We start from the raw sequence: 26077 nt of genomic DNA, 5'->3' as shown, positions 1-26077 counted from the left end.
TTTTGCATCAATTTAAAATATAAAGTAGATGAAAACAATTACTTACTCTTGTGAATAGGAGTCGTTTCACTGACTTAAGAGAGCACTGATTTAGACTCTTGGGCCCACGCTATTCAAAGGTACTTGGTTGTTGCTCCACTCAGCCTTGCAGCTCCTAACTGATTTAGGTATCTAAACCTCATTTTCAAAAGGGGTTTAGGCACTTAGACTTAGGCCTTTTGAAATTAAGATTGACACCTAAATCAATTAGGTGTGGAAAGGTTCAGTACAGCAACAGCTAAATACATTTAAAAATCCGGGCCTTCGTCTCTGGAGCAGAACATGTATTTATTTGACAACTGCATTTTAAATTTTAGCTTCTTTTTTTACTGTTTGATTTTTACCCTTTTGGAGTGTTTATCAAGTAGTTTTTGCATCAAGGTTGTTTTTCTGTTTAAGAAATACAAAGTAATTGTCTTGCCACCATCTGCTTTGTACACCAAATATATCATACAACAGTTTGGAGAGACCTGCTCTCCCAGTATTTGGACCTAGACCCAAACCCTTTCACACATATTTTAAGGGGAGGTGACTTGGGAATTGACTTAAATGAGAGGGACTCCATGTGGGAGAAGGAGTCTGCCTGCATGGCGCTTATGACAGTGGCCTAAGCTGATATTACCATATTTTTAAGTCAATGTGGAGATGTTTTAGTTCTTTAAGTATACTAATTAACAGACTGGAACAGACTTGGTAACAAAAATGAAAAAAAAATTGATGTGTGAGACTTGTAGAATATTTTGATTTTATCTTACCAAGAGTATCAGAATGTCTAGAGAAAACGAGGATTAGGGTAGCAATCTTCTGAAATGTTTGTTTTCTGAAAAGGATGTCACGAGCTACAACATCTGACTTCAGATACTTCAGAATTCCATTTAAAAAAAAAAAACTTTTTACCATTTATGTAATTTTCCCTTAAGCACTTATTCTATGCTACAATACATTGCTGCCCACCTTTTTTGCAGTTATGTTGTGTGATCCCACAAAACTGCCCTTTTGTCTTATCAGTTTAGTCTTGCTCTTTAGGAGACGGCTGGTGCATAGAACTGCTATCAAAACTGTCTGAAAAGGAAAAAGATCAACACAATTTTAGCAGCCCCTTGGGCTTCAGCCAAGCACTAACCAGCACCAGTTAAAGATTGCAAAATAATTTATGTTGAAGGTTTAAATATATTTATAGTTTAATAAACAAATGCATCAATGGGTAAATTGACAGCACAGTGAATATGGCAGTAATGCACAGGTCCCATTAGAATTGTGCAATTGATAATTTGTACACATCAGCTTATCCCTTGGTGTCAGGAAAGAAATATATAATATCTACAGCATGTAGGCAATGGTACACTTTAATTCCTTGGTAAAATTATTATGCATTACAGTGTAGAGAAACAAAGCAAAAACATTCACTAATCAAAATGTTCAGTTAACAGAGCTTTTTTTTCCCCGATTAGTTTCATTGTCTTGCATTGCATCACTTATACCAGTTGGCTTGTTGTCAGTTTATAATTTGGACCTTCACATCAAACAGCAAAAAATTAATTACGGGGAAAGAAATCTCAATAGTACTTCTGTGCGTAGAAGTTTTCACAATTACTCAAACATGAATATTGCTGTATGTAGAAGAAATGAAAACTGGAGGGGGTGACTTAGCATATACTTTACTGGAACCATTCATTTTAATATACTTTAGTAATTTCCCTTCTCCAAAACACAGATTTTAAACCTCTTTTCCCATACATAGAGATTCCTTAAAATATTGAAAAGCTTCTCAGAACTTTTGTATGTGGTTTTAAGATTGCAGTAGACTGATGTGACTACCAGACCACACAAGTGCTATGAGTTCCTATGCAGGCCATATGCTGCCTATATTGATAGTTACCCCTGGTGTTCACATAGTGCTTAAAGATCTACCCTCCCCAGAACCCAGTCAGGACAACTAACGATCAGGCTCATGGTCATTAAGACAATGTCAGTCGAGCTGTAAATAATTTTGAGGGCACCATGAAACCTGAACAGGTCTCCTGGTCTTACTGATGAACGGTCCATCACAGAGAACAAGAGAATTTCCTACCATTTCCACCTCTTCCCAAATCCCTTTATTTAAAAAAAAAAAAAGGGGGGGGGGGGGGAAGGACTCTTTTGTTTCAGCTACCAGAATGCACCTGATACAAGAATAATGGGAAAGGCTGGGGTCCACCTGTACCACCTCTGGCAAATAGCAGCATTGCCATCAGCAATTCCATGTGGTGTAGAAAAGTCCCAAAACACAAATTATTATTTAAATTAAAAGAGAATGTGATGGCTGGGAGATCTGTCCCTCACTTACTAAGGACATGCATAGCATTATTCCAGCCCTGGTGGTGTACTAACTCCCATAGTCTTTGCAAAAAGAAAAGGAGTACTTGTGGCACCTTAGAGACTAACCACACGAAAGCTTATGCTCAAATAAATTGGTTAGTCTCTAAGGTGCCACAAGTACTCCTTTTCCCTATGCAAATACAGACTAACATGGCTGTTACTCTGAAACCTCCCATAGTCTTTGTGACCCTATCCAGAGTCTTTGAAGGAATGTGTGAAAATGGCGAAATTTCAGTAATTCCTTTTATGTCAAACATCTACACAAGCTCTAGTATACACTGTGTTTTGGTGGGGGGGGAGGAGGAAACCAAACGATCTCCTGGATACTTAGTCTATATGTGCAGCAACATCATCTGCATTCCACAGTATGTGACACCAGGAAGGCCTGGAGGACATTTCCAAATTGGCAGATGTTAATGTGGGTTATCAAACAGGCTTGTGTGAATTTTCATGGTTCAGGATATAGGAACATTAGTTTGGTCAAAGAAATGATAAAAAGAGACAACTAGAAAAAATATATAGGAAACTCTTTTGCAATATTATCTGCATTAGAGATGTGCAAACACGTGGCAAACGGAATTTCATGTTGACAAACATAACCATTACATTTCACATTCGGCTCAAAACCATAAACAAAAATATGAAATAAATGGATCAGAATCACAGCAGGACTTTGACAATGACCGTGGAATAATAGCGGACTGCACACAAACTGTGTTGACAATATGGTGAGGAAATTAAAAAAAATACTGAGGTACTGTTACAAAAGAGAATATGCATCTAATCAAATTTAATATTCTCTTTTAAGAGCCAAATTAGGATATTCTCCAACTGTGATCTTCCTATTATTTAAAAGATTTTTGGAGCACGTGGAATGGTATAGTGAAAGATGGCCAAAAAAAACCCCAACCCTTAAAAGTCAGATACTACATGTACTGTGAAGGCAGGCAAGGAAATCAAAATCTGTCCATTTAAGGATAAAGTAAGCAACACTGGAATATGAATATATAGATATAGTTAGTTATAGATACTATTGAATGGGTTAGACAATAAGACTTCAGGTTAGTGTTTCCACATTCCAAAATAGGAGAGAGTGCATACAAATCTCGACATTCAATATTTCTAAAAGAAACAAAAAGACCAGTAGTTGGTCCTTTTTTGAAACAGACAAAACAGATCATGAACCGAAAGGGCTAACAGGGAAAGGGGAATTTAATATAGTGTAGAAATTCAATAAAAGGTTAGGTAACTTGTTGAAGACAGGAGGGTTTTTATAAAGTGGGTTTTATATCCTTTTGGTGGACTAATATCATTTTTGATACCTGTTTGTTTTTATGACATCTTTTGGGTAACATGAGAAGCTGGATTGTCTTGCTTTATAAAGTCAGTCTTAACATCAAGCAGTCCAGCTATGATATATAAGGTAAGAGTGGACTTTAAGAAAACATTTGCTCCATGACAAAAGAGTTTCCAATTAAGACAAAAATCAAGTGTAGTTTTTGGACTGTGGTATGTATAAAGATAGCTCATATTTGGGACAGCAATACCCTTTCATTACTCTATCACGATTACTCTGTCACTTGTGTCTCCATCTCAAGTGAGAATTCACCTCTCACAGAATGTCATGCTTCATTGTCATCTTAGCGCTCACTGAGCTGACAATTTACCACACAAAAAAAAAAAAAAAAAAAAGCTGAAGGCTTTTTAAATCTAACTTTGAAACAAAAACAGAGAATGAAGCAGGTGACTACAGTGCTGGAGACAATGTATGCTCAGGTTCCCAGTATCTCTTAATCATATCTATGTATATTTCTTACCATTTCCTAATGAATATTTTTAAATACAGGTAATGAATTTGGGCATCCAGAATGGTTAGACTTCCCCAGAAAAGGAAACAATGAGAGTTACCATTATGCCAGGAGACAGTTTCATTTAGCCGATGATCACATTCTTCGCTATAGATTCCTAAATGCATTTGACAGAGATATGAATAAATTGGAAGAAAGATTTGGCTGGCTTGCATCTCCCCCGGTAAGCTATGTACGCTAAATGTTATGTTTTGGTCACCAGTAGTGTACATGTTCAGAATTACAAGAATATAAAATCTATATGCAAAAATTTTAAACGGCACTTTATTATGCACTGTAATGCCCTGTTAGATATTTCAGATTGTCAAAACATGTCACTGAAGTCTCTTCTGCAGATAATGAAAATCTGGAACAGTGTCCTGTTTACTTTCACAGGGAGCTTTTTCTTATTATTTTTGCTTCTTCATTTAGAAACTTTAATTCAGATTGGTTAAAGCAAATAATAAAACTCTGCCAATTGAAAAATTGCTTTGAAAATGTCTTAATTGTTTTGACAGTTTCTTTTCATGTCAGTAATTATTCTGTCATCAGGAAAACACTTTCCATGTTGTGTATTTTATGTTATAGTCTCCTGAACTTCAAGCTGTCAATGCTATATTTACATTTATACCTGCATATTGTACTGTACTGCTTTTGTTATAAAACTGACAGACTAGTAGACCTTCTGTAGTTTCTCAATGTTAAGTAAGTTTTAGATTGCATTATAGCTTTGGCACACATACTAAGTATTACTAAATATATTCTGTTCAGAATCCTTTCTCTTTAAAGGACTGTTTGAAATGGCCATGTAGTTATTTTCTTTGGTGTGTGGCTTTAACAAACAGAGCAAAAGTATTACATATGGAATAGTTTTTTTTGTTGCAGGTCCTACATATCCTAGCATGGTTGATCATCAATGCCATTTTCAGCACTAAGGGGCAAATAATGATCCAACCCTGTATCACATTATGCAATACAAAAAAGCATCCTCCTTATTTCAAATCTTCTGTTCAACTTCTAAATGACCCACAGTGGCAGTGATGCTGATCCAGACTAGAAAGAGTTGGTGCCTTTTTTTTTAAAACTAAAGGACATTCATAGCCATTTTGGGGAAGAAGCGTGTGTGGACGCTGATGCATAATTTATCTTTGCCTCAAAAGAATTCTCATCAGGTGTCTTTTTTTTTTTTTTTTTAGTTGCCACTGTAAAATGTATATTTGACTTTTATTCCACCTTTTTCTTTTATATCTTACTTAGCTGTTTAAAAATTAAAGATATAGTTTTCTGATCTGAAATCTTATATGAAGTTATAGACCCTGTGAGAGAATTCATAGTTTTAAGCTGTATTGATACCAGAGTTAATATTTTTGTCAGTTTTGCTTTTAGTTAAATTCAAGCAAAGTTGCAATGTAACTTCCTATTGTAGTGCATTTTAATTACAAATAAGGAATGTATTATTTTTGTAACAACTAAAATGTAACTATCTATTTTCTTCCCAGGCTTTTGTGACTGAAACTCATGAATCAAACAAAGTCATCGTATTTGAGAGGGCAAATCTAATTTTTATATTTAATTTCCATCCATCTAAAAGCTATGCTGAATACAGAGTGGGTGCTGAAACTCAAGGAAAATATCCTTTCCTTTACTATTCTGCTTGGTCATAGAAGTTCAAAGATTACCTTTAATTTTATTTTTAACTTGAATACAAACTGTAATGAAAAGGTAAGAAATAATGTTTTGTTTACTTTTTTATATCCACATAATAAGCTTACATTGTTTGATATTGTATAGTATACAGTAAAAAAAAAAAACACTGTAAAGTGAATGTAGATTCCTAACTATCCAGCAGGAAGTGCAAGTAGAAGTAGCAGTTTGAGAACATGTTCAGTTCTTATTCTAATGCCCTGTTTTTAGTATGTGCTAAGTTGTTGTTGTTGTTACTACAATATGGAAACTGAGCCACTAGATGGTTGTGAGGAGCCGCCCCACACTGTAGTCCTGGTTAGGCCTTGGCCGGTGAGTCAGAACACAGCTTCTGTGTCTGACAAATTTGCTTTGTGAACTTGGGCAAATTACTCCATTTACCTGTGCATTGGTTACCCATATGTGTAAAATTATGCTAGTCTGTGCTACCTGATTTTTCATAAAGTCCTTTGAGGTCTGCAGATGGAAAACAAATTCTTATTAAGCCCATTTTAAAGATAGCAAAATTCAAACAGAAAGTTAGTCTGACTAGACTGGCAGGCCCTGTGTTGCAATGGATTAGACCTTGGCCTGCAAGCCAAATGACCTGCAGATTTGCAGTGTAATTTTATGGATATCTACCATAGTTGTAAGCCATAATTAAATCCAAAACCTGAATATTAGCTTAGTCATTCCTTGTTTCCAAGCCTTCTCAGATTCCAGAGGTTCAGTACTCAAACCTACTTTTGGACTGGTATGAATTATCAGTCACTGTTTTAAAAATTACTGAGGTGTTCAGTTTAGAGTTTCTATTCCCAAGCATTTTTAGCTGGTTTTGTTAAAAATTGCTTAATTTGAACTGATTCTCATAGTTCCCGTGTTCTGCAGTTCTGTATTCAATGTAACACTCTTTATTGTTGTTTAATGGACAAGATTTTAAAAGATGAGTACTACTCATAGTAACTCCAAACTCTGCCCCTTCCTGTTGGTATCAGGTCCTTCCTCAAAACGGGTGGGGTACTGTCATCAAGTACTTGTGACACTATCCTGGCTTCCTTTAAATTTATAAACAACATTTCTTTTATGGCCAATCTTTTCATGATTCCTGAAGGTCTGTAGAAATATTTTCTTCTTTTTTCATTGTCAATGTCCTTTGTTTCACAAACTGAATTTATTTTTTTTTTCAAGCCTCTCAAAAAACATTTCCTGCATTTATTTATAGTATTAGTAGCTCCTTTCTCATTATAAATAGTACATAGACTTTTACTCATAGAATCCGGGGTGTATTGCTTCTGTTTCTGCTCGGCTGCTGTATATGACAACAGTTATACAGGAAATTCCACAGCTTCCAGTCACTCGTTTTAATGTGCAAGTCCACATGAGTTTCAATAAATTGGTCCCTTGCTAGTTTGTCTTGGACATCTAGGCAGGTTCAGGACCATATCTTGGCTTCAGGCACAGTCAAAGGAAATTTCATTTGTTTTGTTTTTTTTTTAATTCAAGCAAATATTCATGCCAAATTTGTTTTGAGTTATTCATCCAATGGTAGCATTTTCTCCAGTCTCTTTTTTTAGTTGGTTTTGGTTGTGCGCACGAGTGTGTGTGTTGGGCTTTTTACATTTATTTTGACTCTGGAAATCATTAGGATTTCATAAAGTGAGAATAGCTCAAGCATATGAAAAACATAATTTGTTATAAAAAGGACAAGAACAGAGATGATTTACTTTGCAATTTTATCTGGTAAGTGGTTTTTTTTAATGAGAGAATCCCGTTGCACAAGGCACACTCCTGCCTGTTAACTGTGTGTGTTTGTCTGTGTCTCTCTCTGTGTGGACAATTGAGGCTTAGTGCCAAGTAGACCTCTGATCAAGCGAGGCTGTCATTTAGATTCCAAATTAAAGCTTTTTCATACTGTAGTCTGCGGAGACAGGAAGAAGGAGGCACGCGTCAGGACCATAATTGGGCCCTGGGTGATCAGTACTTCCCACCACCCAACACAGATGTAATGAGGTTGAGTAGTGCCCGTATAAGAAAAATTAAAGCTTAGTTATTCCTCAGAAAAGGTTTTTAATGATTTTTTACTATAAAGACAGCACAGGCAAAATACGAAAAGCAAAAACAAAGACCAGCATTGAATAAGAATTAATATAAATGGCAGGTTATACTGAAGAAAAGCACAAATATGTGTAATATTGTGGACCTTTTAGGAGTTTTTGAACAGTGACTTTACATAGGCTGGTCCTGGCAGGTTATAACAGAAGCATTGAAGACAAGCATAAGTAAAGCTATTATTTACCAGTTATATATTTTTGGTGGCAGGATATACCAAAAACAAGCACAACTACACATACAAGGAGCTAATGGACGACAGCCTTACATGCATCCGCTCGGGCTATTTGAAAGACAAGCACAAATACATGCAAAGCTATTATACACCAGCCACTTACAATTGATTTTACACTATAGTATTGATACTACTAAGGTCAAATCAGCTCAAGCAACCAGACTTCTTTACTTCATAATCTTACCTGCATTTGTTCAAAAAATGGCTGTACTGCCAAAATGGCTGTACTGCCTGTACTGGCCAGGTACAGACAGTAGAGAAGTGCGCGTCCCTTTGGTTTAGGGGGTGTGGGTCAGATTTCCCTTATGACCAAGCACACACTTGGTTCTGTGCCTTCGTAGTTTTTATCTGGTCTGACAGCCGTGTTTTAAAACGGACCGATCAATTAGGGTGGGCCACATTGTTAATGTGGTTAGTGTGGTTGCCCTAATTGTATAATTGATGCATACTTATTTTTCTGTAGCCAGTTATTAGTTAGTCGTATCATTTAGGCCTATGTATTTTTTATAACCAATTGAGTTTTAAATGAGGGTTTGATAAGTACATAGGAGTCGGCATAAAAAGTTATTTGATTGCAGCGCGTTTCGACCACAACCTTAAGCTTAATTTTGCAAGGCTTGCTTTTTGAAGCATACGGAAGTTTGAGGCCTAACATTGACAATACTTTTGCTTGACAATACTTTTGTACAATTTAATCACATAGTCTAGTACTAGTCTCTTTACATTTAAGCCTATTTTAATTTTTTTCCTTATGGATTTGCTTTTCTGAAAGATGCTATTTTATGTATTTTCCCCTAAAATGTGGTTCTTCTGGTTCATAAGATTTCTCCCAAACCATGATAAATTTGATCTGCCTCCTCTGCTAGGAATTCGGGTCACTCAGTGCTGCTGCCGGGCTACTCATCTGCAAGACAGTCTGTCCCTTACTTCCACTGGGCAGAAGTTCTGCCTCTATCTGCTGAATTAGGTCAGGAGTTGATGCTCTCCCACTGTATTGTGCTATGTTGAAAACTGGAGTTTTTAAATAATTTTTTGAATAGTAGTGACCGTTTTTTTATCTGTATCAATTCTCTGCTTCCCTTCCTGCTGCTTCATCTTTATCTCTTAGGGTACTCCAGTGCAAGACTTCCCTTCTAAGCTCCCTGTAACCAGCCTCTGCTGCTCTAACACCTATAGCAGAGCTGTCTAAGAAACAGAAGCAAGTCCAGAAATTACACCATCTGCTAATACAATAGAGAGTGAACTATGGCCCTCTTGCTCTCAGCCTGATTAGCTTTGGTTTTCTGGGTCTCATCAAGACTGTGGCTCCCTCTTTTCTGTGCTCTGTGGTTCTAAAGCAGACAGAAGGAATGCACAGCACCACCTATGCTCAGGCAGAGATTCCCAGCAGGAGGACAACCACAAACAGCCTTCTCACAAAGCAGGCCCGTTTTTTAACAGATCCCAAGAGCCAAGGGAGTCTTTCACAGCCATTCCAAAGGTAGACATGGCAGTTGCTTACCTAGGCAAGAGGAAGACTTCTTTCACAAGGACAATGTTGGAGAAGTTAGAGTATCTTGTGAAGGGGCTTTGAGGCCTCAGTTGCAGGTCTGAGGGCCTCACTTCCCACCACCTGTTTCACAAGCACCACTATGTTCTGGTGTTTCTCCTAAAGAAAATATTCCTTGTCATAGCCTTTGTCATAAATATATTATTAAACACACTGTGTTAAACTGCATGCTCTATGACTTCTTGTTCAGTGATAATCTTTAACTTAGACCTTGGATAGCAGACAGTCACTCTGAGCAGATCCTGTGCACATCTAAATTTTGGTTCCATTCCATCTGGGGGAAAGCTGGGTGAGATTGTGTCAGTAAACAATGGCAGATGAAGAGTATCTCATCTTCCTTCAGAAAAGCATAACTAAGACGATGGTTCTCCTCTCTCCACTTCTCAAACCAAAAATGCCAAAGTAGAGAGCTAGAATTAAGCCTAAACATCTCAACAGGTTCCACAGAGAGCTCAGCAGGACTTGTATAGTATGTTCCACTAGCCAGGCATGCATCAGTGTGGCAGAATCTCCCATTTTCGGGAAACCTGGGCTCAGTGAATCTTGAACAGATGGATGCTAGAATTAATATGGCACAGGGATTTGTTGGAACACTCCCAGAACTGAAAGGCCCCTGAGAGCTATTCATATTCTGTTCCGTTGCAAGAGACCAAGCAAGGCAATAGTGGGCACACTAGTGGAGAAGGGTCACTGGATGCCAGAAGTGTTTTAAGCACTGTCAATTAGACATGCTCTAAGTAGTTCTACTGTACACAGGCCTTAAAACACTATGGGTAGCCACTGGTCAATCTGTACTGGGGCTACTAATGTTCCTTGTGCTGGTAGAACCAGTGTTAGTAAAGGTGAGGGGAAAAAATTCCAGAATTTCCTTTAGTGTAGATAAAGCTGTGAAAAGTCTTTTTGGCTTTTCAGTTCTAGAGGAGTTACGCTTATTTTTGGAGCTTTAAGTCAAGAGTATAAACTATTTTATCAGCCAAGCAAGTTAATGGGAAGCCCTTACTTATACTCTGTATAGCCAGAGGAGATATAAATTATATGCTTTGATTTCTTTTAGGAGCATTTAAAATATTGTTAGCTTAGATTTTTTTTAAACCATTAATCAACAAAAATAGCTGACTTGGACAGTTTATGGGTAAAAAAAGATCACAAAAAAAAGCTTATTTTCTCCTTTTCTATTTTAACTGAATCTTTTATAGTAGTCTAACATTTATATTATATGTATTATGTAGAAATGTTTTTAATGCCAATTTTAAATGAAATAGTTCTGCATGTTAACAGCTTATATACTTTTACTCACTTATCCTAACCTTCTTTATCTCCTCTCGTCAACTACCCAAAATCCTGATTTTTAGCCTTCAGTTCTTAAAATTACTTTTTAAGGGGGAATGGCTTTTTTCATAATTTTTGTTCTGCAATTAGAGCCATGGATTTTTGGATTCAGTTTTCTAGTAAAACACTTTACCCATAGATAGGTGTGTAAGAAAATATATTTGGGGTTCTATAAATTGGAAGTGTTTTCATGCTTTGTTTTTATCTAGAAATGCTGTTATAGCTATGTATTTTCAATTTAAAATGTCATTTAGGAGTTTTTCAATCTTCTGAACATTTCTTCCACTAACCATCCCTTATTCTTCATTTGGAACTTCAGTGTGAAATGCAAGTACTTAAGAACTTGATGATGAATTTTGAAAGCCAATGGGTGTTTATTTTGGCAGTCTCAATAGAGAGGTATAGAATTGAATAGGCTTGATGAGTAAAATGTTCTCACCCACCGGTTCAGTTCTTCCAGAACCAGATTGAGGTATGTTGTTGGGAAGTGTAAAGAAGCTTATACTACCCATATGTATGTTAGTGTTTGGTTAGAGGACTAGATGAATGCAATGTCCTTTCTGGCTTCATAAACTATATATCTGTGATTGTGCTACTGCTCTCAGTCCATCAGCTTTTACATGCACCAAGTTCAAATTTATTAAATAGGTGATTTGGGGTTATATTATTGTCACAGAGGATATTGTTCATTTGTGTATGAAAGGTTAGAAATCCTGCTATAAGTTCTGCATGCATCCAGAGGTCACCTACTAAGAGCTCACTGAAGGGTTAGCTGCAATTTTAACAATGAGATTGGCACTAAATTATGAAACGTTGTGGTGCAGTGTGAATCTCTATTAGCTCATCTATCCCTAAATAAAAAAATGTGGTTTTTCCCCCTGTATTCATGTTTTTCTGTCATTGCAAGTTCTCATTTACTGCTGAAGATTAGGTAGAAAAAACAGAATTTTAATGTTTCCAGGAGAAATGGTTATTTAATTAGAAGCCTAATTTTTGGCATGAAAGTATCAAAGCATTTACAAGCTAGAGTGAATGAATACTAAAGTGTAGCATGTTCATTGTGGGCATGGATTTAGGAGGAATAACAATAGTTGAAGTCAAAAATGTAGATAAGCAAATAAAATTAGATGTGACCTGAAATCTCAGGAATATTACCAGTAAAATGCTGCAAGATGTATTTTTTTTTCAAATGCAAATTCAGGCTCTCTGACATTTGCAACCTGCACCTAGAGCTTCTAATGAGCAAATAAGGTCACTTGAATGAGTCACTGGAGTGTGATTGCTGAAGGCAAAGATGTTGCTTTGTAGTTGCTTGGTTTGTAGACTGCTTTGAAGTGCAGTTATGTAATTGTCCCTGCCTATTAGAATTCATTCTTTATACAACAAATGAAGACAAAGAACTTAATTTGGCATTTGGCTGATCCTAAATTCCATCAAGGTAGTTTATATGTTAAGGTCACTATCAATGAATAAAAAATACAGCATACAAATATGGGAATGTATCATGTAAAACTTTGATTTGGAGTGAAAAAGGCATAAGATTCTAATAACATGAATCTGTTTGATATTGAAAAGGTGCATGCTGTTTCCTACTTTCTATTTAATACTGTAAGTGAAAGGAAGAAACATTTCTATTTGAAATTATATTTAATAAATTGTGCCATTTTAGAAGCAGTTTTTATGAGAGGTGGACAATTTGGACTAACACATTTTTCCTGTCTAATTTGCTTCAGGTTGGAGACAGATGGATAATCAACATCTGGGTCAGTCTCCCTTAGCTATGAGACTCCCATTAGACTTTTTAAAGTTAACATGGAATTGCTTTCATAATTTTCTTTTGTTGAAATATTGTCACATTCTTCCTGCAGGTTAATGGTTATGACAGATTAGTGCCCCAAGCTCCATTTTCAATAAAGAGCCTAAGGCTGTGTCTACACTATGCAGCTTTTAAGGACATGGCTGTGCCACTGCAGCCGTGCAGCTAAAAGGCACGCAGGGTAGCTGCTATTTGTCGGCAAGAGCCAGCTCCCCTGCAGACAAAAAACTTCCTCCCACAACAAGCGGCATTAACATTGTTAGTGCTGTTCACGCTGGTGCTCGTCATCGACAAAACTTTTGTCTTTCGAGGGGGTGGTGATTTAACAGGTCTGAACAACAAAAGTTTTGTCTTTCGCTTGCCAGACAAAGACAAAGCTTTAAGAGTTAACCTTCTTTTCTCTACACAAGAGGAATTTGGCAAAAAGTGCAAAGGGAAAAAGCAGTGAAGAAAATTGTTCCTTGTGTTTTGACTTATTGCATCGACTCTAGTAATTTCAAATTGACTTAGTATTTATTCATTTAACATATATAAGGTTGCTTTTTTTTATTTCAAAATATTTTTTGCCTCTGTTCTAGGTACTTACTAGATTCTCCTGAAATACCCACAGGCTATAGTAACAGCCCATTGTAATGATACAGCTGATTAGCCAATCCTTTTTTGAGCTGTGCATCAGCAGAGGTCAGGAACAGGATATTCTTATCTTCTGTAAATATAAGAAATTTGAAAAGTATCCTGTTAAAATCCAGACACAAACAGCTCACATTCAGGAGCGTTAAGGCGTAAACAGATTAGGTGCCCTTTATAATTAAAAAGCAGGCAGACTAGAAGATTACCTTTCAATAGTGGTGAAGGAAATGTCTTCACTTTTTTTCTTGATTTGAATATAATTTAGCGAGGGAAAAAATAAATCACTTAAAATTGTAAATGACAAATTTTTCTTCAAACATTATTTGTCTGCAATTTAACAAGTAAAATATATCACAACAAACAGACTTTGTTGAACTCAGGCTGCTTTTTCCCTGGATAGTCCACTTATTAAAAAAAACACTCTAGCTCATTATCACAAACTCTGAAATAAACAAGTTGTGACTTCAAGTGTAGGACAAACAAACAGACTGAAACTTCAGCTGAAGTGAATAGGTGCTTTAGATATGTTTTGGATATGTATTCCATATCTTATTTCACATACTTCCTGTAACTTTAATATGTGTATATTTTTATTGATATTCTGCTTTTGGGTTCAACAGAAATGCTGGGACATTTAGGGAAATGTTCAAGTGTGCATTTAGCCATATTTCTTGTATGGATATCCATCCAGTGTGCATCTAGTTTGCACGTGCATCTGTTTGTGCAGGAAATATGAGCACAACATAGGTCAGATTTGATATTTGGTAGAATTAAACATTTAAAACATGCAGATATTTTATTTTAATTTTCTCTGTCCCAACAGCTCTGGGTGTCCGCAGATCCACTTATTAAAAACAAAGAAAATACAAATTAACTTAATGTCAACAAGATCCTCTGAACCAAACAAAACCAATGTCATTCTCTCCTCTGTTCGTACAACCAGTTTCCTTAGAACAAGCCATGGTCTTGCCCTTAAAGTGAGAAAAGGAAAGTTCTGTCAAACAAAGGAGGAGAGTTAAGTTCCAGAGCCAACAGCTCTCCAGTGGGAGTGCTTCTCCTCCACTTCCTGGACAAATTCAACTCAAACCAATTAGCTTGGTTTCAATATAATCTTGAATGCCTGGTTATAACACAAGAACAGAGGCAGTCTGTAAGATAGAGAAAAACATATGTATATATTGTATTTTTGAACATATTGCATTTTACATCGTTGGCTAGTAATTGCTAACTATTGAAACTTTAGTTAGAGCATGAAACAAGTGTTAGGGAACTTGATTTTTGCTTAGTATGCTTCCTGATTTTTGAATTGCAGTAGTACTATTGAAATACCATTGCAAACTGCGTTTCTGAATGGCCTAAAACAAGGAAGTAAAAGAAATCTTGGTCAGTTAATGATAGACTTAGTTAAATCGCTACACTTGTGATGCTTACCCTTTACTAATTTCTGCTCCTCTAAGTTGTTCATTGTTGACTCACAGTGAGTGATATTTTTGGAGATATTGATATAATTGGCTAGTTAACACTGGTGCATGGTATTATACAATTTCTTGCCACTTTACCTCTATCCTGACCTGGGAAAATCTAGCTATTCCACTTCTGACTCTTGCTCAACTGCAGGCTGCTGGTTGTGGGTGATCTTGCTCAGGAGAGACCAGAGAATTGAATGTTCATTTTAACTTAAGATAGACAAATCCTATTCTTCAAAGGCCAAGGCTGGGATTTTCAAAAGTGCTGAGGGGAATTAGGCACTCAACTGACCTAGGTGTTGTGTTATATTTTTAAAAAACCACCCTGTGAGTGCATCCATACTTTTGACTGTACATGGATACATGTGCACTTCTTGTGCCACAACCCCTCTATTGTTCACACCTGAAGCCTGGAAGCATGTTCTTGAAGGAGTACTTGTGGCACTTAGAGACTAACCAATTTATTTGAGCATAAGCTTTTGTGAGCTACAGCTCACTTCATCGGATGCATCCTGTGGAAAGTGTAGAAGATCTTTTTATACACACACAGCATGAAAAAATATCTCCCCCCACCCCACTCTCCTGCTGGTAATAGCTTATCTAAAGTGATTACTCTCCTTACAATGTGTATGATGATCAAGTTGGGCCATTTCCAGCACAAATCCAGGTTTTCTCCCCCCTCACACAAACCCACTCACTTTAAATAAGCTATTACCAACAGGAGAGTGGGTTTGTGTGGGGGGGGAGAAAACCTGGATTTGTGCTGGAAATGGCCCAACTTGATTATCAGACACATTGTAAGGAAAGTGATCACTTTAGATAAGCTTTTACCAGCAGGAGAGTGGGGTGGGGGGAGGTATTTTTTCATGCTTTGTGTGTATAAAAAGATCTTCTACACTTTCCACAGTATGCATCCGATGAAGTGAGCTGTAGCTCACGAAAGCTTATGCTCAAATAAATTGGTTAGTCTCTAAGGTGCCAAAAGTACTCCTTTTCTTTTTGCGAATACAGACTAACACGGCTGTTACTCTGAAACATGTTCTTGAAGGACAGTCTAATGCACAAAAGCTACCACAGATGAAGGGTGTCTCTATATACACATCTCTGCTGTGGTATGGCCCTGTACCCATTCTACAGTGTCGTGTGCACAGGAGAAAAGGGTGTATACCAGGGCACTTATCATAGCCCTCCAGGGCCATTCCCACAATACACTTTGCTGCCTGACCCTTACCCAAAGGTATAAATGTCCCTGACACCTTCCACACACCGCCAGTGATAGTAACAGCCTATGCTGAGCACTTCGAAACAGTTTTCTGCTGAACTCTGTTGATCAATACAGGTGATTTTGAAACATGGTTTGAGAGCAGCCTTCTGGTCTCTAAAGCATGCACAGGTGCTCATCAATGTGTGGTTCAGAGTAGATTGTCCTCCATGACTTCATCTCGGTCAGCAGGAACATTCACCTACACCAGGAGATTTCATGGAGACTACATTCCGTCCTAGTGCCAGGAGCATATAAAGCAGCTCAGGCTCCTTTACCAGAGAGTGAAGGACTCCCAACAGCCTCCCTGGGAGGGGACTTAGCACATGCCCATGCTGTGGTGAGCTGGACTGGGTGCTCTCCAGAGTGACAGCTACAGAGCCTGAAGTGACTAGCCTCATCATATGTCAGGACACTGATAAGGGACAGGACAAGGAGACATCAGGGACTTCAGGAATTCCCAGAGGAAATGCCAGGAGACATGGAGGAGGAGGAGCATCTAAATCAGCATCTCTACCCAGAAGACTCAGTGGAAAAAGACCCCTTGGAAGAGTCTGAAAACCCAGAGCTGCTGCAGGAACCAAAATCTGATACTTGTGCGTTTTTTTACAATGGATCCCCATTTCCCCAACAATATCCCCTCTTGCTCCGCTGCTACCCCCACCACAGCCTGGCCTCCATGGTGCTCCACCCTCTCTCTATCCCAACATGGTTCCAGAGCAACACAGGGCTGCAATTAAATGATTTCAGTGGAATCCCATGAACCAATATAAAGCATTGAGCAGACACGAGCAGTCATGCTTCTGTCTGTGGATTTCTAAACCAGCACTGACAGTGGTGGTCCCCAGGCCGTGCAAAAAGAGGTGATGGGAAGTGGGGGTTGAGAGAGGGAAGGAGCAGATTTTAAAAGGGCTCGGGTGGGGAGAAAGGCCAGTTTCATGGCACTTATGGTTGTGCAAAGATCCAGCACCACCTCTCTCCCAGCTCCTATCTTTCCTTTCCCTTATGAATGGAAGCCATGCGGAAGTGGGTGAGGTTCATTGGTGATTTGTATGGGGGGCCAATATAGGTCTGGAAAGGGAACCATTTGGTTTTCTGAAGAACGTCAGAGTGGCCCATTCTCCCTGTGACCATTTAAAATGTTTTGTACCTCTCCTAGTCTCTGTTGTTTGTCCCCTTCCCACGCTGAGCCACTCTGCGGAATCTGAGAGAAATGGGGGAGGGTGAAATATCTACTTTGGGGGTTGCACAAACACAATGCCAGGTCTCTTCGCAGTGGAGAGGCAACTGACTTGCAGTGTTAACCAAAAAGGTCAGGGAAAATTCAGCAAATATACTCTTCTGGAATCACTCTGTTTCCCTGTATGTTTCAGTGCTGTTCACTGGACACAGGGGCCGGACTTCCTGTCAATGCAGGGCAGATTATGGGGTAGGTGGACAATTTTTTGTAGTTTTCTGTTCCATTTCCATGGGAACGCAAAATGCTAGTTTAGAATACAGTCTGTTTCCTCTCAAATTGCTGAATTATGCTTATAGAATTGGGTGGCAATTTGAGCAGAAATTCAAGCTAGTTCTTCAGGTCTGTAGCAGCAGGGCTCGCCAAACCCCCGCACTCAGGAACACATAGTGGGATCACCATTAACAGAAACATCTCTCTGGCATATGTGGCCAGAGGTCCTCCACAGTGCTGGAAAATCATTTCTATTTTGCGTTCTGGGACGTTCAAAACTGCTATGGTCAACTTTTAAAGACGAAAAAGGTGACTGGTAATGTTACCCCTGAAGGAACTGAACCACACCCCAACAGGCCTCTTGGTGCACTGTGAGCATTAGAACATTTTAACAAAAGTAGTGTAGGAAACCATTCCGTTGGTATGACAGAAGCAGCACACAGAGATAGCTGAGGAAAATGCAAAAGGACCCTGGAAGACCTGCTTCTTGGCATAGACAGAAGGAGTCAAGAGCAGCTCAACTTTCTTAGAGCAAGGGAGGAACAGGGTCTTAAGAAGGACGAGGCATTTCTGCAAATGGAGAGACAGCACACAGGCAGTGGGAGCATGCACAGAGGGAATGGGATCATGCAGTCCCCAGTCCAACCGGTGGCAGAATGCTTTAAGGGCCCACCCGCCACTATGGTTGCTGCTTCTCTCCAGGAATAAGAACCACCTTCTCTACTTCCTCCTTCAGCTGCCACCCAGGATGCTGCTGAAGTAGTGAATCCCACCACCACTGTAATGGGGAGGAGCATGCCCAACAAAACATCCTCCACAGGCATCCAACTCCCTCACAGGGGAATCCTCCAGTCCAGAGCATCCAGGAGAAGAACAATGAGCCCAATCCTGTCTTGTAGCCCAGCCTGTGTTCTGACCTCAAGCCCACGCAGGATATATCCCCAGTTGTCCCCCTGCACAATATTCTGCATTCACTTCCCTCCACCTCCTCTTGTCAGTCTGAGGGGCAAGGAAAAGGCGAGGTGGTGTCCATAGACATCCGTGTTTGCCCACTTCTCAGAGAATTTGACTTTTTTTGGTTAATTTGTTCCTGTTAAAAACATTTTAACTCTGTTTGATGAATGTTTGTATGTAAATAAAAGTTACTGTGCACTCCACTTGTATGTGCACCACCTTTTCTGAGAATGATCAGTGTGATACCTCTCACATGTTTGGGATGGGATGGCAGAATTCACAGCACATTATTGTGAATCCTTAGAAGTCTGTTGCGATTGAAATGTAAACAATCTAATCTTTCCCACATGCCCTCTTCTCTGCATCCTCCTGGGCCGTGAATTTGCTAATTTTTTTTTTTTAAGGGGGTTCATGACAGTGAAATAACTGTCGCTGTCCAAAGCACCAGAATGAAAAACAGAAAACAGGTTAACTGAAATGTCTTTGTGGCTTTGTTAACAATTTATGTGATAATACAGACAAGGGAAACAAAACTACATTAGCATTGAAGATATCGGACACTGAACGTACTTTTATAATTCCTTTTTTCCCCTTCCACTACCACCAAACACTCGCCACGGAAAACCATGGGAGTAATCCTGCATAGCACTTGATAAGTGCTGTGAGCAAAACATTGTGAGGAAGGAATGTGTGAAACCACCCAACTTTTAAAAATTACTTTAACAATGCTTAAAGGCTCCCCATAAAGCTACCGGAAACAGAGCAGTTATCATAAACCTTGCTCAATGCCACGCTTAAAGGGTGTTAAAACTTTGCTCAGCACAAAACCACAGCCAAAGGTGTTAACCTTGAGGGCCCTTCTCCAATTGTTTGCTTTCAGTTAACATTTTAATGATAACTGCAGGGGATTGAAACCCACCATGGTGTCTAGCAATAAAAGTATGTGGCGAGAATATGTGCAGGATGACGAGGAGCTGAGACTTGATGTAGAGCCATTTTTATTAAAAAGAAAAAAAATCTTTCAGTGACTTTAATGTTTTCTCTCTTTGTGTTGCATTGCTTATTTTTTATTTTTGTTTTTAATTGTTGTTGGAAGAACATTATAGCTGAACAGAAAATCATTTGATTTTAGCGTTTTGCTTCTGTATCATTGGTGTGTCAAATACTGTACTTTAACATCAAATACTTGATGATTCAGAAAGGTTCATTCTATTTAAAAATGTGATTTCTTTTAAAATGTAATTAGTTGTATATGAAACAAGAAAGCCTTCTCACGTTGTCTACTTGTAGAATATAGTGCTGAGTAAAAACCAATTCAGAATTCTTTTAACTTTTCCCAAATAACCTTTGGGAGGTGCAATAAACTATTCCATTTTCAAGTCTCATTAGTTGCCTGCGTGTATTTTGCCAATTAAAAGACCCATACTGTAGATTACTTTATAAGATCTCATGGGGTTAAAGCAAGTTTGATCCAGTGTCATTGCTGATTTAGGGGTGTAGTCAGACATTAAAGGCTTCTAGATCTTCAAAACTAACAGCAGTAATTCCTGCGTCTCATATTTTAAAAAAATAGAAATATTCTTTCAGCATTCTTAAGCGTTATATTTCATGTTCATAATTAGACAAGGACTTCTGCTATATAAAATTTTACTAATAGAAGTTTTGATTGTTTGTTTGTTAGACAAGTTTTCTAGATATCTAGGCAAATGTTTCAGAAACCTATTCCTGAACTGATATTTTTAAGGCTTTTCTATTAAATGTGATTCCTATTATTAGGTTTCACTTGCACATCTCCCCCCGGTAGAGAGACAGCTTCTAATAATCCACCTGTATCATTTGTACCAATGATGATTTTATCATCTTTTTATTTATTTATTTATTTTCTTGCACACAAACAAGATTTTTAAGATCAGGTCCTTTAAGTAAATGGGGCTAAATAGTATTTACTTTTTGGAATCTGGCAAAATTCTCTAATTTTTTCAAGTCTGGTTGAGGTAGGTGAAAGAAAACTTCAGATACTTTGTCCAAAGAGATAATGGATGTTCTCCAAACAACAAAAAGTTTGAGGTACAAATCTATGGAAGGAAATTAATGGAAATATTGCAGAATCTTGTAACACAGGAATGTTGCATAACTTTTTACATTAGAATATACAGTGCATCCCATCTGTTTTCATACTGGAATGCAATTTAGTGATTTCAGTTAATGTGACAGTGTACATGATTTAATATTAGCAAAGAGACTTATGTAGACCATCCCATAGTACATTCCCTAGTTAAGGAGGATTGAATATTTCTTGTTCCCTTTTAACTTTTTTAAAATCTTTCATTGTCATTAGAAAAGACCAGTATAGTGTCTACCAAATGAGCTAAGACAGTCAAATACAGAAACTGAAATCCTCATTTCTGAAGACACCTGCACAAGTGTTCCCTCTGGAGGATGAGGGGGAAAATGCAAATGGCAGGTAATTTGCTAGACGAAAGAAGCCTACATGGAGAAATCACAAAGAGTAGTCGCCACTGAAAGACAGGAAAGTTTGAGTCCAGAGGTGGAATGGATATGATGAAAGGCAAAGCAAGCTTGAAGAAGGTGATAAGGAAGGAAACCACTTCTGGATCAATTCTATCTAGATATTAGAGATACTTCACTCTTGAGTAGGTGGATGATGATCAGACTAAAATATAGATGAGGACACAGAACCTGAAGGGCTGTAAACGCAGGGTGAGTTAGAGGGCAAAAATAGGTATATTATCTTAACTAGTTACTTAATCATAAAGAATGTGACCTAAAGCTACGGTCTTTCGTGAAGAAAATGCTGCATCCCGTGTGCTAGCACAAGACAAGTCCAGACAAAAAGGGGAAAAGGGTATCATGAAGTATTTCAGGGAAATTTCCACTTACTGCGCACTACATAATGACAAAGTGACATTTGGTAGAACCAAGAACACGTTGCAGGGCATGCAAAGGGATGTGAAAAGTGGTCCAAACGATCCACTTAAATATCTGTCCACAGCAAAGCAAGAGTGAAGAAAGAAGGCTAACAACTGAGATTAATGTACAGATGCAACATTGATTTTTATAAAGAAGGCGGCCTTGGATTTATTTTACTATTTTTTTTAAACCACAGATAAAAACCTAATGGCAACTAAACAAATGAAAATACAGCAATCAGTGTTTGTTCCATAATTAGAGCCTTGGTTTTGTGAACCGATGAGGATTCACCAAGATGCATCATTAAATTGCTTCACGTTCTAGATATTTTAGAAGTCAAGCTTACAGCTCTCTACCCTGGCGGTACCACTGCTATGTTAGATATATAGACAGTAGGAGAGGAGTGGATGAAGAGAGTGCTGCTGTTTCTACAAGACTACTGCTACCTTTCTCAGGTACAGGAGCCAGCTGACCCCAGGACTGCTTAAAGGATCAAAGGCTGTCGCCTTCTCTCTGCCCATGTGGCTCTCACTGTGGGTGCTTCCTTGTTGCACTCATTTGTCATGGTTCTTGCTACCTAGTCACTTCTTGCAGAAGCAATAGCCTAAGTTTAATCTCTGAAAGGGTTTTTTTTGTTTGTTCTTACTGGTGGCAATTTCTCAGAAGAGTTTTTGATCTAACACTTTATCTGCTGATTTCTCTGTCCTTCTTTTGACCTCAGGACAGTATCCCTTCTCCCTGCTTTCAGTCAAGAAGTGGTAGCAAGAGCTGAGAAAAAATCAAGTATTACTAAGCCACCCATTATTTTCAAAGTTTTAAAAATGCATACAGAGATTGAGGTTTATCACATGTAGCTGTCAAATGTTTTTAAATATGGAGAGAGAGAAAAAATACATTTTTTTTTTAATCTTTGACTCCAGATATATGAATAGAAAATGCTACATTTGTGCAAGGATGCCAGAGGTATAGCTGTTTTTGTAAATCTAACTGCAAATTCTAACTTCTGTATGATTTAAATCTGAACTGCAGTGTTGCATTAACCTAGTTTCCTGCATTTCATAGTCTCTCTCTTTATATGACTGTAGGCTAACCTATAACCTTTAACTACAGCTCAGGTTATCTTTGTATAGTTCCAATACTGCTCAGTCTTATTGAAGATATCTTAGGGAGCATAGTGATTCTGCTTATATCTGTAAAAGTCCTGAATTCATTTCTTGCATATTGCTTTCCCAACACATAATTTTTCATATATCTCCCCACTTACTGTATTTTTATTTTTTTTGTCCTTCACTACTATTGTCTTGAGGATCATTCGAATGGCATTAGTGCATTAATTCCATCTCTTGGTTGAAATAGAGGTGAAAGAACATGTGGCACTGACCGCAGTGTGTTCAGCCCAAGTGGTCAGGCTGTGTACTGGGGTTCTTCATGCATGGGCGATGAATTATCTCCCTCTCCTCTTCTTCTTCCTCTTCATTCCTGAGGCTGGATCTGGCACTTCTCTGTAGTCAGTAATACAGATCTGAGTTTTCATACCTCTAGCTCTTCTGCTGGAGCACATTTGTCTTCAGCCCCCTCCTGCATGACTGTATAGACTCCACAAATCAACCCTACCGCTGCACCTAGTGACTTTGAAACCAGTTAGACTGGTTAGCGGGGAAGGGAGCTGAATTTGTCTCTAAAGGAATACTATCTGGATACTTGATATTGCCTGGCTGATGAAAAGAGAACCTCTTCAACTTGGTAAGGAACCTGCCATTAAAGTCTGCCTAGTGGGGCTCTTTTACATGTAATATAGAAGAACCAAATTATTTTATTTCACTATATTTAATTTGTGGTGTGTATTTGTGTGTGTGTGTGCATACATGAGTCAAACCAGACAGTGTGGAAAGGAATAGTTACTTTATGAAGAGTTTATAATCTATGGGTTACATCATTTTACAAGGGGTCAATGCAAGTTCTAATCAACTCTGCCTAAAGAAGAGCTCTTAGCTCAGACACTCTGCTTTCTTCCCCAGACCTGAAGGAAGAACTCTGTGTAGCTCAAAAATGTGTAGCTTCCACCAACAGAAGTTGGTCCAATAAAAGATATTGCCTCACCTACTTTGTGTCTCATAAATAGTAGAATTCTGTTTCTGTGTTAGAAGTTGAGGCATAAAATACAAATTATGCTATTTTACATGATTTGCATTTACTTAGTGGTGTTTCATGTGTCATTAAGCATGCATAAGATTAAATTTAATTATTTGCATTAAAATATGTATTTCAAAACATCATAAAAGCATAGTAATTCAGTAATTAACGTGGTAGATAATGACAGCCGTTCCATTCAAGCTCTCTGTATACAAGAGTTCACTGGTTTTGCTGATTTTCTCAGTTGTATTTGTTTTAGGACATTTACAGTCAAGGCATCCAACTGAACAGAAACCAGGCTTTATTTCATAGTCTGGAGACAAGTTAGTATTACCAACGCTTTGTAGCTGAATCAAAAGAGGCTACAATGCAAAAGCAAATACTTGTTACACACTTAATTAAAAGGTATAGCAGTCATTGAAAGTTTTAATGAAGGCAGCATTCACAAATTTGGATGCTCATCCAGCTCTCCATGAGGTCTAAAATGGAATGAGCTTGTCCAGCTCTCTCTGAGGTCTAAATTGGATTGAGAATCATGGAGTTTACCAAACTATACATGTTCCTAAAGAAATATATAATTTGCTAGGATTTTAAAACACATTTGAATCACATTAATGAGAATGTGAATAATTGTATGGATGTTTGTTATGGGGTGAGGAGGGATAGTGGTGTTTACTTGATATCTAAAAGCATTGCTGGAGATATTCTCATACCCTCAATTAAGAAAATGGGATAATTTGTTTTAATGGTAACATAGCCATGAAGATTACATTTGCTGTAAATAGTTTTAAAGGAATCGTTAAAGATGTCAAAGCTTTCAGCAACATTGATAAATTATTAAATGTAATATATACTGTAGATCACAGAAGCAAAGAGTGAAATTCTTGAGGGAGACATTCCCCCGCCATGTTAATAAAATATACAGTGGCATAGCAGCAGCCTTTGCTGAGGCTAAGCTTGGAAAGGTACCAGAGAGAGTCACTAAAAGTTGTAGTTTATGGTTATTTATGTGGTTCATGGCAACAAACAAGGGGTAATTTGGACATATTTATAAAATAAAGGGGCAGATATATTTGTGCAAGTGTACAGTTGTAACCTAAGGCTTTGTGGATCAAAGCTAGCAATAAAGTACCATTTAGCTAACATTCCAAAAAAAGGAAGAGATTTTGTTAAGGCATGCTCTGATAGCCAATGTTCTCTGTTTGTCTTAGCTGGTTAAACCTTCTAGAAATCTCTGGCCCACTCCAGTGAATTGCCTTCCCCACAGAAAATACTGTTCATGGAAGTCATTGGTGTCCCTAATTAAAAGCTTAATTGCTTTTGACATTGTATAGACTTACTGCTAAAGATCATGCTTCTTTCCAAAGAAATCACTGTAATCGCATGGATTGAATGATTGAAATATCTCAAAATAACATTTCATTTACTTTTTAGTTTGGTCTGCTTTTTGTATTGTCACTTTTTAAGCACTGTCTTTCTTGTTACTAGACACTTAAATTGAGTGGATTGTAACTCTGAAGAAAATTTCTAAGCTTCATCAACTGATATAAAGAGAGTAGTGCAGAAAGATATAAACGATAGCAATTCTCTTAACATCAAAATCCTTGGACTTTGAGCAGGCTCTTTAATGAAAGGCTGAGCAAACAGAGATGCCTTAGAGCAGTTTAAGAGCCATTGAATGAAAGAGTATGGCTTTACTTTGCTGTAATCCTATTAGCGTAGGCCTCCATTGAAACAAGATTCTTCTATGGTTCAAAATTAAGTGGGTGGATTACAAAACACTGTTTCAGACATGTTCCTGTCTGCTGTATGTATTCCAAGACCAAAAAGTGTTACTGTTTAGCTAAGATTGAAAGTATGCTTCTGTAACTTAAGGGCCAAAAATATTACAGGGATGTTATAGTTATCCCAAAATGAAACTTTACAAATTCTGGAAATTAAAAATTAAGGTTACAGCTAAAAGAAATTCAAACATGGTAAGGTATGGAAATATACACTTAACTCCCCTGCTCAAGAACCTAAACTCTGTCCAGGAGTGTGCAACAACCATATGATTACAGTTAAGGCATTTACTAAATGTGACCCCAAAACTGTGAGAGAGAGAGAGAGAGAGAGAGAGAGAGAGAGAGAGAAATCAGTTTAATATAATCTGGGACCACAGCCAGTAAAATGCCTTAATTTTAATTTTATGGTTATAGCACACAGTACAGGGCAGAGCTAAGGTTGTTATATATATTTCTCCCTCTTGGCTGTCTGCAAGAGATGCAAGTAAAGTTTTCTCTTCCTT

The 26077-nt window shown here is 37.9% G+C and overlaps 1 protein-coding gene across 3 annotated transcripts in view; it reads left to right on the top strand.

The window, feature by feature from the left end:
• Nucleotides 1–26077, top strand: part of GBE1 (1,4-alpha-glucan branching enzyme 1) — a 272537-nt gene that overhangs the window by 225503 nt on the left and 20957 nt on the right. For all 3 annotated transcript variants that reach the window (XM_043538391.1, XM_043538390.1, XM_037906053.2), the window contains 2 exons: nt 4244–4428; nt 5744–5874. In XM_043538391.1, coding sequence (XP_043394326.1) covers nt 4244–4428; nt 5744–5874 — 316 coding nt within the window. The remainder of the gene's footprint in view (nt 1–4243; nt 4429–5743; nt 5875–26077) is intronic.

The sequence above is a fragment of the Chelonia mydas genome, chromosome 1, assembly GCF_015237465.2.
Source record: "Chelonia mydas isolate rCheMyd1 chromosome 1, rCheMyd1.pri.v2, whole genome shotgun sequence".
Taxonomy (NCBI): domain Eukaryota; kingdom Metazoa; phylum Chordata; order Testudines; family Cheloniidae; genus Chelonia; species Chelonia mydas.
Note: the sequence above shows the minus strand (reverse complement) of the source record. Positions and strands in the feature narration are given on the sequence as shown.